Raw genomic sequence first — 14,055 nt, forward strand, 5'->3', positions numbered from 1 at the left:
CCGCTTGACACAAGCGGGACTCTTGGAACCACTTGCTGTCCCAAAGAGACCTTGGGAAAGCGTTTCCCTGGATTTCATCACCGGATTGCCCAAGGTCGGAGATCTCACAACCATCTTAGTTGTGGTGGACCGGTTCTCTAAGTATGCCACCTTTATTGCAGCCCCACAATATATATCAGCAGAAGATACAGCTCGACTCTTCTTCTCTCATGTCGTCAAATATTGGGGCCTGCCCAAAGACATTGTTAGTGACCGCGACTCACGCTTCACTAGCAACTTTTGGACCCAACTCTTCAAGTGCCTTGGGTCAAAATTGAGTCACAGCTCAAGTTTTCATCCGCAATCTGATGGCCAGACGGAGCGGTTCAATGGTATGTTGGAGGAATACCTCCGCCACTTTGTAACCGGATCGCAGAAGAATTGGGTGAAGCTTCTGGATGCTGCTCAACTGTGTTTCAATTCACAAAAGAGCTCTAGTACCAACAAAAGCGCTTTTGAAATTGTTACCGGACAGCAACCACTACTCCCACACACTGTGAATGCACCAAACATAGCTAAATCTCCTCGAGCTACCAGCTTCTCAAAAGAGTGGAGGCGGAATTTGGAGATAGTGCGGAGCTATCTTGTCAAAGCCCAAAAGCGGATGAAGAGGCATGCTGATCAGAATCGTCGCTTTGTTGAATATCAAGTAGGAGACAAAGTGATGGTCAAAATTCCAAAGCGGTACTTATTTGCAGGGGTCCATGACCCTCGCCTATTGCAAAAATACATTGGACCCTTGTCCATTGAGAAGCGTATTGGGAAGGTTGCATACCGGGTGGATACCCCAGCTTGGTGGAAAATTCATCCTGTCTTCCATGTCAGTCTCCTGAAACCTTTTCGGGAAGACACGGAGGATCCTTCAAGGAGCCAGCTCACAATACCCAGTATTCGAGGTCCCAATTCAACCGGGAAAAGGCGTGTTGAAGCTATCCTTGATGACAGAGTGATTCATGCCTCAAGGAAAGATCACCAAGAATTTTTGGTGAAATGGCAGGGCTGTGATGCAGAAGAGAATACTTGGGAGAGGGGAACAAACCTCAAAGCCTACAAGAGCCTCATTGAAGATTATTTTGCAAGGAAGGCGCCGAGGACGTCGCCAACTCAGGTGGGGGAGAATGTCATGGGCGGCTTTCCAGCCATGCCCCATGACCCCTTGGGCGCGCCCCGTGGCGTCCTAGCAAGCCTCCCAATGCCTAGCGCCACGGACGGCCCCCGCGGTCTTGGCCGCGCCAAGTGACAAGCGCGCAGGTGCCTCTGTCGCCCCACCGATATCCCTCGCCAGCGCCAAGCCGCAGGCAGAAGCCAACAGCGCCGCGCGCGCAGACCGTGATGCCAAAGACACTGCTGCTGACAACGGACCTGCTGCTGCCTTATAGAAAACTAAGTCATTTTCATTGTAAATATAGAGTAGTTTTATTTCATGTACTTCCATTATGTTTCTCTAGCTTAGTCAAGTCTAGTCTTGTAGCTTTGGATTATTTTTTTTAAGTACTATTAGGGGGGATCAAGCAATCAAAACTTTCTAGCAAGCAAGCAATTCTCTGTACTGGTGTCTCTCCCCCTCGACACCGCGTTGCTTTTCTGTAATAGCTTTCATTAATGCAATCAAGCTTTCTTTCATTCTAAATTCTCATTTCTGTTCTCTCAATTGCTCTTGACATTGGTTTTCCCGTACGGCACTGACAATCTCGTCTAGCGTACGGAGGGGACCTCAGTTGGCGGACAGCAACTGCACTGACATCAGTTGCCTAGCCTTACGTCGCCCTTCCAAGGAATCTCAAGAAGGCGCCGCGTAACAGTATGTATGTATGCAGGGGCGTACGCAGAATTTTTTATAAGCGGTGTCGATATTTAAAGACGTGATCTAATGAATCAATTATTGTAATGATATCATATAAAAATTTAAAAACACAATTTGTAATATATGAATAAAACACAATTAAGTACATTACTACAATTCTACTGTTAGTTCGCCGTTACCACTAATGGTCAAGGGTTCAAGTGTTGAATTTTATCATTTTTAATATAAGGGGAAAAGCCAGGAATCGAACTCCTGATCTTCAGGACAAAATTGAAGCGCCCAACCAGGTAAGCTACGATCTTTTCCTGTAAGCTATTCCGCTCTTTTATTTATATCAACTTTACATATCTGTTAGATATACTTATATTTAGTAAAAAAATATCGGTCAAGCGGTGTCGGATGACACTGCTTGAATCAAGGTACATCCGCCCCTGTATGTATGTCATTGTGCGTACACACGTGTAGACACGTTAGTGTACGTCACTATGCGTACACACATGTCATCATTTCTTAAATATGCAGATATTTGAATTTCTAGGGGTGATAATTTGAGCCCAAATCCATTTGATCCGTCCAACCCGTTCAGGGTTGGGCTGGTCATCGACCCACCCATTTGTTGAATTCAGCCCATCTTGACTCAATCCATTTCAATCCATCTAAAGTTGGGCTGATTTTTAACCCAAATTGATTCATGAGTAACTTTGCTAAAATAACTTAATTTTTTTTTGCTTGATATGTTATATATGACCATAACAAAAGAAAAAAAGTCTTATTTGATAATTAAACAACTCATAAGAAAACAGTACACAATAATTAAAGCTTGGTAAGAGTTGGTCGAGTTGGGCCATGATTCAAATTTTAGTCCAACTTGACCCAATCCATCTCAGCCCAAATTAGATTTTGACCTGCCCAAAATCAACTCAACCCGCCCATTTGACAGCCCTGTAAATCTCTCACTAGTTGGTAAACTCGAAAATAGCTTAGCATGCATAAACAATCAAGTAAAAGAGTAGACATGTTTGGAAAGAGATATAAAGAATGAAATGGCAAGCACACCTCATTGGCCCTTCTGGTAGTACAAGTATACCATGTTGTTCCAAAATCTTACACAAATATGTTCTATTGATCTTGGACTCTTTTAGTATATGACAATATACCTGATCACAAAAAATGAATCTTGTTATAATATTTCTGAAGGAGCTGAATTATTTTGCATTGGCATTGCATCAGGAGTTGATAAATCAAAATCAACTTACAATGTTGGTATCTACAGTAGCAGTATCAACTTTTAGCCCTTTGATTTTGTTTAGTTCCTCTGAGAAGTAAATGGAATCATTAGACAGATGAATAAAAGTTTTTAAGTAATAAACCTTATCAAATGGGAAGGGAAGCCTTGGCGTAACTGGTAAAGTTGTTGTCATGTGACATGTTTAAGCTGTGGAAACGGCCTTTTGCAGAAATGCAGGGTAAGGCTGCGTACACTAGACCCTTGCGGTCCGACCCTTCCCCGGACCCCGCACATAGCGGGAACGTAGTGCACCAGGCTGCCCTTTATACCTTACCAAATGGAGAAAACAATTACCTGCTAAAATTTTAGCCTTTCTGTGGTCTCCTTCCAACTTAACAAGATTTTCTTGTAAAGCGACAGAAGCAGCAGTACACAAGACACCAATCTGTCGCATTCCTCCACCTAGAGTCTTCCTCAGAATTTTTGCCTACAAAATGGAGGAAATTAAATATTGAGTTAGGTGACAAATCCTGCAGCAAGGAACAACTAACTTGTTCAATGATATACGTAAGTATATATAAGCTACCCGGGCAATGAAGCTCTTTGAACCAACAATCACAGATCCAGCTGGAGCACCAAGACCTTTCGATAAGCATGCCTGCGCATATTCTTGAATGAGCAAAAAACGATATACACTAACAAACTTGTCATACATTACAATCACAAAGCATAGAATGTTTTTACAAAGATCTACTTTTCAAAATATTTGGCTTCCTGGATAGGAAGGTGTGGAGGTCGGGAATTAGGGTCGAAGATTGATGGGTAGTCGAGGGTGTCTCCTAGTTTTATTAGTAGTATTAGTAATATTCTTATTCCTAGTTGATTGCTTCCTTGTCATTGTTCCCTTGAGTCGAGGGCCTATCGAAAACAACCTTTCTACCTTCACAATGTAGGGATAAGGTGTGCGTACACATTACGTACCCTCCCCAAACCTCACTTGTGGGATTACACTGGGTATGTTGTTGTTGTTGCTGCTTCCTCTTGGAGACAAATGTTCCTTAAAGGCTACATTATTCATACAATTCTAGCACATAGTCTGGTTCTAGTTTCTTCTATAGATATCATGTTATTAAGGACATAATGTAGTATTTTTCCTTGCTCAAATTGGACCAGAAATAACTATATACAATGAAGAGAGAGGTGCATTCAGATCTTTGGATATCGTTTAACTTAGATCTTTGGAAACAGCTTATCTACCTGCATAAGGTAGGGGTAAGGCTGCGTACATACTACCCTCCCCAGACCCCTATTGTGAGATTACACTGGGTTTGTTATTGTTGTTGATATCGTTTAACTTACCGAAACTGAATCAGCAGCTTGTACAAGCCTGTGAACGGGCACACCAAGTGCCTACAAGACAGATAAGTCCAGTAAAAACCACATGAATATCACAACAAAAGCATATGGATATTAACTATACAGTTTAAATCACTCTACCATATACAGATCCATTTGACTCAAGGTAGCAGTACTGACCAACTACATTCAAAAGGGTGTTACTTAACAAACAAGAAAAGATATACTTACAACTGATGCATTGAATATACGAGCGCCATCAATATGCAGCTTCAGACCATATTTCTTTGCTAACTCTCCAACTTTGTCTGTATACTCTACAGTAAGGCATCTACCTCCCGATCTGCATTCATAGAATCTTATCAGTTAAGAACATGTACTGTACGGGGAGCCTTGGCGTAATTGGTAAAGTTGCTTCAATATGACCAGAAGGTCACGGGTTCGAGCTGTGGAAACAGCCTCTTGTAGAAATGTAGGGTAAGGCTGCATTACAATAAACCCTTGTGGTCCGCCACTTAATTTCCTGGATCACATGCATAGTGGGAGCTTAGAGCACCGGACTGCCTTTTTTTTTAAGAACATGCACTATTAAAGAGTCAATGAATAAAGCTATAGAAAAAGATTAATGATTGTTGAGCAATTAGACGATATTGTAAGAACTATGAAGCAGAACCTAGTACTTTTGGGTCGAACCTTGTATATACGTGTGACAACTAAATATACATAAAGTTAGACATACATTTCAAAACTCATTTTCTCAATAAAGAAGCTACAAAGTTTAAATTTTGGATCCGTCATTGACTGTGTATGATCCAATAATACAATAACATACCAAAGATACACTTCTAGAAAAAATCGGATCGCATAACCAAATAATGCACCAAATTAAAAGTTGCCACAACAACAGTTTTACTATGCAGCTGCGAAGCAAGAAATTTTGTAACGGGTGTTCTAGATTTAATATATATTTATAAAAGTAATTTTTGACCTATATACATTTATAATTTTCCGATGACCCTTCACTGTATATGGCTACGCCACTGTTACTATGAGAGTATATTATATACTTACCGTGCATGTGAATTCTCTAAGCAGATGAGCCTAGTGGTTGGATAAAGTATTTCAAAGCTAGAATCACGAATTGCAGCTTCAATCAGATCAACATCCATTGTTCCATCTTCATTGTTCTTCACTGTCCTGGGATGAACGCCTCCAATTGTAGAAATCCCTCCATTTTCATATACATGAATATGTGAATTATCACCAAGAATTACTTCACTACCCCTAATTTGGCAATGAGTAAGCAAGCAAATAAGATTCCCCATAGTTCCTGAAGGAACAAATAGCCCTGCTTCTTTGCCCATGATTCTTGCCATCTCTGCCTCGAGGCGTTGGGCCGTTGGATCATAACCTAAGACATCATCATCTACTTCTGCATTGGCCATTGCGTTACGCATGGATTCAGTTGGTTTAGTAACTGTGTCTGATCGAAAATCCACAGTTCTTATCGCCATTTTCCCTGTACTGAAAAAAGGAAATACGTCCCGTATCAGAGCCAAGATTTTCACTAAGGCGAATCAAAATATAAGAAAATAAACACAAAGCGTAAAAAGAAGAACTTACTCACAACACTGTACTTTAGACACTATTGCAAAAATAACCAGAATCCAGTAATCACCACTGCTATGCCATGCAAGTTTAATTTCTTCTCTTTATATATTGATAACATGGCATGCTAAGCTAATTGTGCCATGCCATGCACGTTGTGTATTATTTATTTATAACGTGTAATAAGGTAAGCAATTATTCTCCCGTTAATTTCAATCACCCCTATGTGCATGTCTTAATTTATAAGAGTTTTTTCACTTTTAGTCCGCGCCAGAAATTATTTACATTTGGTAGTCAAAAAAGTGGGAGAAATTAAAAAATAGCCAGATTTACAAGTGGCCATTTAAAAATTGCCACAGTTTCAAAAGTAATCGAAATTTAGCCACTTTTCATGTAAGTTAAATCTGAACGAAAACATTGTTTAAAATCCGAAAAATACTCCAGCATAATATAATGGAGTACTAGCATAAGCATACTGGAACTCCAGCATAATATAATGGAGTACTAGCATAAGCATACTGGAACTCCAGCATATTATAATGGAGTTCCAACATAAGTATATTGGAACTCCAGCATATTACAATGGAGTTCCGCGTGTTGGAGTTCCAGCATAATATGCTAGAAGTTTATACACAGATGCACCGATCTCCAGTATATTATGCTGGACCGGTGCCTGTTGTAGCAAAATAGTGGCTATTTTTCTATGACTTTGCAAACGCTGGCTATTTTTAAATGACCAATCCGAAAACTGGCTAGCCCATGCTATTTTAACCGAAAAAGTGTATAAAATTTATATAATTTCTGTATATAACATACAAAAAATTATACATTTTTTGGTTATTATTTTGAGAGCGGTTATACAGTGTTAATTTTTCCATTTTTATCTGATAATATAATTGTTTTTATGTTTCTCTCTTCTGCTTCCAAGGAGAAGCTACTAATTTCCCGCAGAAAAATAGCTTATGCATGTATGCTATTATTCAGAATCACTTATTATTTTCAAAGACATGATCAAAGATCTTAAACTCTCCAAAATTAGTACCTTATAAATATTTTTAAAAAAAAACTTCCAATTTTGCAAAAATAATCATGAATTCAATCATATATATTCTAGAACTTCCATCCCACCAATTAGAAATGGAGACATTTTATCTATTGTGTTTACACCTTTTTCAGAATAATGACATTTTTTTTAATCTGTAAGTAAAGTGGTGGTTTAATTAGTACAAGTTACAATTATTTATAATTTGAAGTATAAAAAAAACTCAGATCACATGTTACATACCGAATCTAAGTCATAATATATAGCATCTTCTTGTACTCTTTCTCTATATATAGAAATGGTAATATATAAACAATAGTTTAGGTATTTCTCTTCTTAAAATAGATTTAATTTCCATGCTGCAAATAATTTAATCTAATTGAGTCATGTCGCTCTTCTTTTTTTTGTTCACGAGCAGGAAGCACACTAGTAGCGTGCATTTAGTGGCGAAGCCAGGAAATTCAATAAAGGTGTTCAAATTTGAACACCCTTTGCTAGTGGGCTATTCAAGGGTGTTCAAAGTCTGTTTTTAATCAATAACAAGTAATATTTTACCTTATACGTAGTATAATTTTTCGACGAAGGGTGGTCAGTTGACCACCCTTCAACCAAAATAGCTTCGCCCCTGCGTGCATTGCGTGATTCTACTATTTTTTTGCACTTGACTGGGTGAATAGTTGACCGGAAAATAACTTCGACTTCGACTTAGTTTTCTTGTGAAGAAAAATTCTCAAGATAAGCTGTATTTTTTCTACCCATTTTCAAATACTAGTAGTTTTTACAGAATCTGCATTTATTCTATAGCATAAATAGTCCTTGAAAAATCTAATTCATAAGGTAAGAAAATCATTCATTTATTCCATTAAGTAATAATGTCCAGAAGTTTCATAGAAATAATTTTTTTTTAAAAAAACTTCAGCTGCTACAAAGGCTCAAAGTTATGAACTTTGTTAGAAACCAATCAAAAGAATATTTTTGAGAACACAATTGTCAAACCTAGTTAGTAATAGTTATGTTAATTAAATAATTAATGGAATAATTTTCTTTCTTAAAAGAAGAAAGAAATTAGGTGTAATCCAATAATTTGGGAGACATGGTGATTCCAAAAAAATGTATAACGGTGAAGTCAAATAGTTAGAATAATGGAATGATTCTATTTTTAACATGTATCGTACGACGGTGTTTTAATCTAATACTTCTATCTTCTATTTCGCTCTTTTTCTTTGACTAAACACGTTTTTTTTTTTTTTTTTTTTAAGACGGTGCAAAAGTTTGTCTACATTTCATCTGTTATTTTTTTTTTCCCACTCAGTGTCAGTATTCGCATTGACCCTGGATTAATCCATATTTGTACCGTGTAAAGTTTGTTAAATGGAAAATTATTTTTTATCAAGAATTAAATTAATTCCTAATACTCAAACTCAAAATCTCTAATGGATGAGTCTTATATATCCATCTCAACCCTTTATTTACTTATTTATATATTTATTTATTTATTTTTTGAACTAGGATACTCGCAGTCACTATCCTTCGGGTGCGCTCTGTGTAAGCCCCGCTCCGATGCAATAGCTCGCAAGCTACATTGGGGAGGTAAATCGCACTAAACAAGCCCCGTGGGACAAGCTCGACCGAGAAAGCATACATGAGGTTTCAAAACCTGCGACCTCTCATTTGGGGGATCTCCTGCTCAATCAACTCGGTCACCCTGGCCGATATTGGTAATATGTTTATCTATTTGTTATTGATGAAGAGTTGGATTTGCTGGTACATAGATCAAATTTTCAACAATGTTGTCCTAAATATGATTCCCCGTTCTTATTAGAAGTTATTGTATATATATCCATGTGTATTAGTGTTATTTTTCTTTATCTTTAAAGTTGCTGTGAGAAGATGACTACTTAGGTGGATGTTATCTGAATTATTGCTTATTTGGGTGAGAGCCTAATTGGCCAAACTCAATAATTCTGCTTGTTATAATATGTGTTCTTTGTTAAAAGTATTTTTCGAGCGAGACTATGGGAGTGCGTCTCATTTGAGTAGAAAGGCTTTACCTCTCTTGTTGGACGGGAGTAAAAAGTCTTTTTCAAAAGAACAGTCTTCTGACTGAACAAAGGGAGCAAGAGTATTTTGGAGTTGTAGCAGTTTATGTTTGTCACGACCCGGATTTTCTACCGTCGGGATCGTGATGGCGTCTAACTCTTGAATGTTAGGCAAGCCAACAATTACGATTTTAACTCATTAACAATTAACCCAAACAGAAATTAACAATAACCAAAGCTAAACAGATATAAAGTGGGAAGTGTTATAACAGCTCAAAAACTCCAATACATGTCTACCCCAATGATCTGGTGTCACAATTCACAAACGTCTAAGAAGTTCTACAAATACTGGTTTAAAAGAATTACAACTGTTCTCGAAATGGAAAGAGATAAATAATCCAAAATAGAAGCAAGGGGATTCCAGGGTCTGCGGATGCCGACAGATCTACCTTGGGTCTCCCTGGACTGAAGGCAGCAACCTCAACACTACTCACGAGGTCCGGCACCGAAATCTGCACAGAAAGTGCAGAGTGCAGTATCAGTATAACCGACCCCATATACTAGTAAGTGTCGAGCCTAACTTCGGCGAAGTAGTGACGATGCTAGGACACGACAACAATATAACATGTGCAGTTAAATCATATACGAGAAACAATAATAACAGAAATTTAACAGATAAAGACGGGAAAGGGAACATGCTGAGGAGAATATCAAATTCTAACAGTAATAAACTAAAGAAGCAAGGTAAATGTCAAACTTTGAACCAACAGAAATGATAACACAGTAACACGTGCACGACATCACCCTTCGTGCTTTTTCTCTCGTCCTCACCATAAAATCAACAGAAACGACATTGCATCACCCTTCATGCATTAACTCTCTCATAATCATGGCACATCATCACCCTCCGTGCATTAACACTCACAGAATTATGGCACGGCATCACCCTTCGTGCATTAACACTCTCTCACAATATCGTGCACGGCATCACCCTTCGTGCTTTACACTCTTTCTCACCCAAAGAATAGAAACAATAACATCCCGGCAAGGGAATCAGCTATAATCAATCTCGTTTCAACAGTTAAATTCACAATGTAAGTCTCAACTTGAGTCAATACTCAACAATTACATCGTAAAACTTGTTCAACATGGAGAATCATCAGTTTAAGCGCGAACAGTACACAATAAGAAACACAACGGTCACAGTTTAAGACTCACTTGCATGCTCAACATCAACGTATAGATACTCGTCACCATACCTATACGTCGTACCCAACACTAACACGTAGCAAATAAGACAACAACACCTATTCCCTCAAGCTAAGGTTAGACCAAACACTTACCTCGATTCCACGGCCAAAAATCAAGCCTCAATTACCGCTTTTCCTTTGATTTCCACTTCCAAACCGCCCGAATCTAAGCATAATTAACTAATTAACATCAATTAACGCTAAATAAACCAATTCTAATGCATGAGTATAGATTTCCCAATGTTTTCCCCAAAAAGTCAAAAATCGACCCCGGGCCCACTTGGTCAAAACTCGAAGTTCGAACCAAAACCCGACTACCCATTCACCCACGAGTACAAATATGCAATTGGTTTTGAAATCCGACCTCAATTTGAGGTCTAAATCCCCAAATTTCGAAATTCTACCCAAGAACACCCAATTTCCCTTGAAAAATCGCCTATGGGAGCTTAGGGTTTGAAAATTTGAGAAATGAGTTCAAAATTCCGTCTAAGTCATGTTTTGATCAGTTGCAGATGTCGCATTTGCGACAGGTGCTTCGCAATTGCGAAGCTTGCAAATGCGAGACAGGCGTCGCAAATGCGAACCTACTGCATTCCTGCTACTGTCGCAATTGCGAACCATTAGTCGCAATTGCGAAGGCTGACCCTCCCTGTTGACTTCGCAAATGCGAAGGGATGTTCGAAAATGCGAACTAAGCTGGCCCAGCCTTGTGATCGCGTTTGCGATGAAAGGCTCGCAATTGCCAAGCATGTGAAGCTCGCAATTGCGAAGCCTGAATTGCGAGATTAGAGGCCTGCGACAGCTGAAGCATACCAACAATATTTTTCCTAAGTCCAAAACACCCTGTGGCCTATCCAAAACTCACCCGAGCCCTCGGGGCTCCAAACCAAACATGCACACAAGTCTAAAAACATCATACGGACTTGCTCGTACGATCAAATCGCCAAAATAACATCTTAAACAATGAATTTAACACCAAAACTCATGAAATTTTCAAAATAGTTCAAAATTTCATTTTCTCAACCAAGGGTCCGAATTACATCAAATCTCTTCCGTTTTTCACCAAATTTCACAGGTATGACTTAAAAATTATATTAAACCTATACTGAGCTCCGAAACCACAATACGGGCCCAATATCAACGAGATCACACACTATTCCATTTCTAAAAATCCTTATATTTTCCAACAAACAATTTTCTTCAAAAATTCATTCCTCGGGCTAGGGACCTCGGAATTCGATTCCGGGCATACAGCCAAATTCCATATTTTACTACGGACCCTACGGGACCGTCAAATCACGGGGGTCTGTTTACCAAAAATGTTGACCGAAGTCAACTTTAATCAATTTAAAAGGCAAAATTCAATATTTTTCTTAGATTTCACATTAAGGCTTTTCGGAAACGCGCCCGTACTGCGGACGCAAATCGAGGAGAACGAAAATAAGGTTTTCAAGGCCTCGGAACCCGGATTCGGATTCTAAAACAAAAGATGACCCCTTGGGTCATCACAATGTTCCTCAAATTATTTGAAAACGCTTTTGTTAATATTATAAAAGCAATATATGTTTTGATTAATATTTCAAAAGGTCTAAAACAACATCTCTATCCTCACCGGGTAGGGGTAAGGTCTACGTACACACTACCCTCTCCAGACCCCACGGTGTGGGGTAATACTAGGTATGTTGTTGTTAATTTTTCAAAAATGTGCTTTTAAAAATCAAAATAAGAAAAGAACATGTAAAAAATTATTTTATATTTACTATATTATCTAAAAAGAAAAAAATTGTTTTAATTACTATATTATTCTATTAGAGATTTTAGTTAAGCTTATTTAATAAAAAATTTTTTTTTTTTGGTTTGAGATTTAGTAAGATGGGTGAAAATAACGAACTAGAAGACGGTGGAAAAGAAGTCATGGTAAAGTAGGAGAAGAAACAACCTTTTAATGGTTGATATTTCTTTTGAAATTAATAGAGGTAGTTTAATAAATAAAATTAGAGAGATAGTTTTGCCTTGAATAAATTAATTTTCTTTTTAGTACTACTTAAAAATAATTATATTATTTTCTTTAACTAAATACGACAAATTTTCAAGAAAAAGTATTTTTTCCAGAAGTTTAACTATGTGTATAAACTGATCAAACTAGCTTTTAAATAGTTTTTAGCTTATCTATGCTTTTGAACACCCAGAGTGCTTATAAGCCAAAAAACATAAGTTGGTCATCCTCAACTTATGATTTTATAGCTTACTAGTTTTAGCGTACGCACGTTGCGCGTGTATCCCGTAATAATAAGAATCACTCTTCTAAAAATAAGAAAAATAATATTTATAAGATGCATTTGTGTTGTAAAACAAAAGCGCAGTAAATAATTGTAAGCTCTGAAATAATAATGTTAATCATATTTAAGAGTTTAGATCTGCTTGAATGATTCTTCCTCCAGTTTGTTCTAGTGCTTGCTTCTTTGTAAAAAAATGTTATAAGAATAATGTTTGATTGAAAGGTATAAAGGTCATTCAAGTTTACATAAAATTCGTTTATAATAATTTACCAATAACTAAAATTTCTTTTGCCTCATTTACTCATTTTATGAAAATACTAAAACTATATTCTTATCTTGATCATGTCTAACGAATCACATAGAAATTTTATTAAAGATAAATCTTGTCTTACCCATGTATAAGGTGGGTATTAATAAATATTTATAGATGGACTAATTAGATGAAAATTGAGTCTAAAACTCTTGAGATATGCATTTTTCCATAAGTTAATGTTTTCAAATTTGCTATGAAAATCATTGTCCTATATTAGTATTAAATCATATTACATATATGCTTAGGCATATACTTCATGGACACTTTAATAACACCAACATTCATAATATAATACTACTAACTTCTAACAAATTTTTAACAATATGTATGCAGTAAAAATATAGTTTAATTATTTCTGTACGATCAAATATACTTGAATATTCTTGGTTCATTTATTTAAATGGTGGGTTTTCCTTGTGTAAGACCTTTTTGGCAATTTTTTGTACTAAATTATATCTAAGTTTAAAAACTCGAAGCCATACATTAGTCAAGAAAAGAAAATATACAGAAATATTATTTCCTCCAAACTTGAACCTTTACTTTAATAAGGAATCTTGAAATTGAATATCTCCAAACACATGGCTGCTAGCGAATTCAAACTAATATTTGTTAAATATGCCTGTACAAAATAATAATTCACGGTTAAATAGTCAAACAAACTAACCATACAATTTTCATGATATAAAAAAGTATTTTTTTTTCATTTTAACAGAAAAAATACTTTCTTTTCATGATGTAGAAAAAGTATTTTCTTTCATTTCAACAAATGAGCATTTTCCTTTCATGATGTAGAAAAAGTATTTTCTTTCGTTTCAACAAAAAAGATATTTTCTTTTCATAACGTAGAGAAAGTATTTTTTTTTCATTTCAACAAAATAAGTATTTTCTTTTCATGATGTAGAAAAAGTATTTTCCTTTATTTCAATAAAATGATTACTTTATNTAGTAATTTCTTTTTCAACCAAAAAAAAGTATTTTCTTTATAGTTATGGAGCATAAATTTCAACGCATTTTGCATAAAAAAGTAAAGCAGCACATTAGTTCCTTTTGGGTTTGTGTGAATAATTAAATTGTTAAAGAAAATAGAATCCGAAAAC

General features: G+C 36.7%; 1 protein-coding gene across 1 annotated transcript; it reads right to left on the reverse strand.

The window, feature by feature from the left end:
- Positions 1-2,899: 2,899 nt before the first annotated feature.
- On the reverse strand, positions 2,900-5,941 carry LOC109209272 (probable low-specificity L-threonine aldolase 1; the record flags this gene model as incomplete). The annotated part of the gene is made up of 7 exons (XM_019372515.1): positions 5,499-5,941; positions 4,659-4,770; positions 4,431-4,481; positions 3,658-3,729; positions 3,426-3,558; positions 3,100-3,158; positions 2,900-3,000 (listed from the first exon to the last, which is right to left on the reverse strand). Coding segments are annotated over exons 1-7 (971 nt in total), but the record flags the coding sequence as incomplete, so codon positions are not given.
- Positions 5,942-14,055: the final 8,114 nt, after the last annotated feature.

The sequence above is a fragment of the Nicotiana attenuata genome, unplaced genomic scaffold (genome assembly GCF_001879085.1).
Source record: "Nicotiana attenuata strain UT unplaced genomic scaffold, NIATTr2, whole genome shotgun sequence".
NCBI classification, from domain to species: domain Eukaryota; kingdom Viridiplantae; phylum Streptophyta; class Magnoliopsida; order Solanales; family Solanaceae; genus Nicotiana; species Nicotiana attenuata.